Source organism: Nipponia nippon, unplaced genomic scaffold (assembly GCF_047370975.1).
Source record: "Nipponia nippon isolate SJK-2023a ecotype South Korea unplaced genomic scaffold, ASM4737097v1 scaffold_57, whole genome shotgun sequence".
Lineage (NCBI taxonomy): Eukaryota > Metazoa > Chordata > Aves > Pelecaniformes > Threskiornithidae > Nipponia > Nipponia nippon.
The window spans coordinates 525,670-527,482 of record NW_028262377.1 but is presented as its reverse complement, the minus strand read 5'-3'; the positions used below and the strand labels follow the sequence as shown (position 1 = coordinate 527,482).

The 1,813-nt window shown below is 43.4% G+C and overlaps 1 protein-coding gene across 1 annotated transcript; it reads right to left on the bottom strand.

The window, feature by feature from the left end:
• Positions 1–744: 744 nt before the first annotated feature.
• Positions 745–1,545, bottom strand: LOC104017593 (glial cell line-derived neurotrophic factor). Its single transcript, XM_087735454.1, has one exon. The coding sequence runs from the start codon at positions 1,316–1,318 to the stop codon at positions 839–841; it is 480 nt and encodes a 159-aa protein (XP_087591580.1). The 5' UTR covers positions 1,319–1,545; the 3' UTR covers positions 745–838.
• Positions 1,546–1,813: the final 268 nt, after the last annotated feature.

The window sequence follows — 1,813 nt, the reverse complement described above, 5'->3', positions numbered from 1 at the left end:
GCATTGCATCAAATAGTCTCTGCTCACTCACAATGACCAAATAGAAATGTAGTTATGCAAGTTATGTTAGTCCTTTGTAAACCAAAAGAAACGCATTTTGTGTAGGCCAGGCTTGTTATTTCTCTTACTATACTAGGAATAAGTGCTTAAAAACCCAACTTGTTTTCATAGGTAGCAGAAGAATGAAATCCTACACTCGTTTTGAGGAAACATGAGATGGAAATAACCAAACTTAACCAGTAAGTGGAACTGTTTTGCTTTGTATCAATACTGGCTCTAGAGAACTTGAGCCTGGGAATTCTGATATTTGCCTGATATCATCTTACTTACGAGGTTAATCTCATTATAGCTTAGAAGTTGTCCTAAGTGCTTAGGAACTGCCCTTCAATGAGCAGTAGCACAATGTGTCTTTCAGTAAAGCTGAGGGCACAGGGGATGAGTAAGGTACTCCTAAGCTACTTCTCAGCTAAGCTTCCTGGCATGGATGGGATAACTACAACACAGTGTGCTATGGCAGGGTTGTGTTTTTAAGCACATTCCTCATGGATACGAGTCTCACTGACAGTGGACTGTGTCAAATGGGAAAGGGAGCGCGCACACCATCCAGCCATTGGCATCTCCACCTGAGCTTTTATTTACTTTCCCGTAGGACTTCAAAAGCCTCCATCCTCCTACGCCCCCTCACGCCCCCCCCCCCCCCCAGGCTCCCACGACCCCTTGTTCTGCGCTCTTGGTCCTCTTTTCTCCGCTCTGAGCAGACGCTTCCCCGGGAACCTTGGTCCCTCTCTTTGCATCATAGCAGGAATGCAAAACTGGAGCCGTCTCCAGCGTGCAGCAGTCAGACACATCCACACCTTTTTGCGGAATGTTTTTTCAGTATGTGGTAAACCAGGTTATCGTCCAAAAAGGACAGGTCATCATCAAAGGCTGTGGGTCTGCAACAAGCTTGCCTTACTTTGTCAGTGACTAGTTTTCTCTTTCTGGTTAAATTTTTTAAAATTTTGTCATATGTGGTCTCGGCTGCATCACAAGATCCACTGCAATACCGGAAAATTAGCTCTTCTTTGGTTTCGTATCCCAAATCCAAGTCAGTCACGTTTAAATGTATTTCTGTTAAGACACATCCTCGATTTTTGCCCTTTTGATTCCTCCTTCCCTTTTTGCTGGAATTCTCTATGTTTGTGGCTGCGTTTTGCCGGTTTCTCTCCCGCCTAGAAAAAATTGGAGTCTGTTTATCTGGCGACCTCCTCAGTCTTTTAATGGTGGCTTGAATAAAGTCCACTACCTCATCAAACTGATCTGGATAATCCTCTGGCATATTAGCTGTTTGGGAAAGACAGAAAAGGCTTTGTCACATGTCAGTTGTCATTAAGTTTGTCCATTTGTAGCTCAAAGACATTAGACACATGCAAGCTGCTCTGCCCATCACTTCAGAGCACGCACCCAGGACCCTCAGAAATCAGGGAGAATTTGGAATGGTTTACATCATCACGGAAACTCATTTGGGGAAAAATAAATGAGATAGGTGTGTATCTCTGTACATGTCTGCTGATGCTCGGTAGCACTCCAGCACATCTTTCAATATTGAATGATCCCTGTCAAAATCAAGGGAAGGAAAAGCATGTCATGATACGAGTATTAATTAATGGGTGGATGAAGCTACTGTAGAGACGTTATACAGGCTCTTCCTAGCAAAGCAGCAAAAGGATGGGGTTTCTTTAAAGCAATTTTGTGATTATGATCGTTAATTGTTGTCTTTTCACACCAGCAGCAGTTATTATTGCCAAAGCCACCTATCGATAAGTTTTTTGGG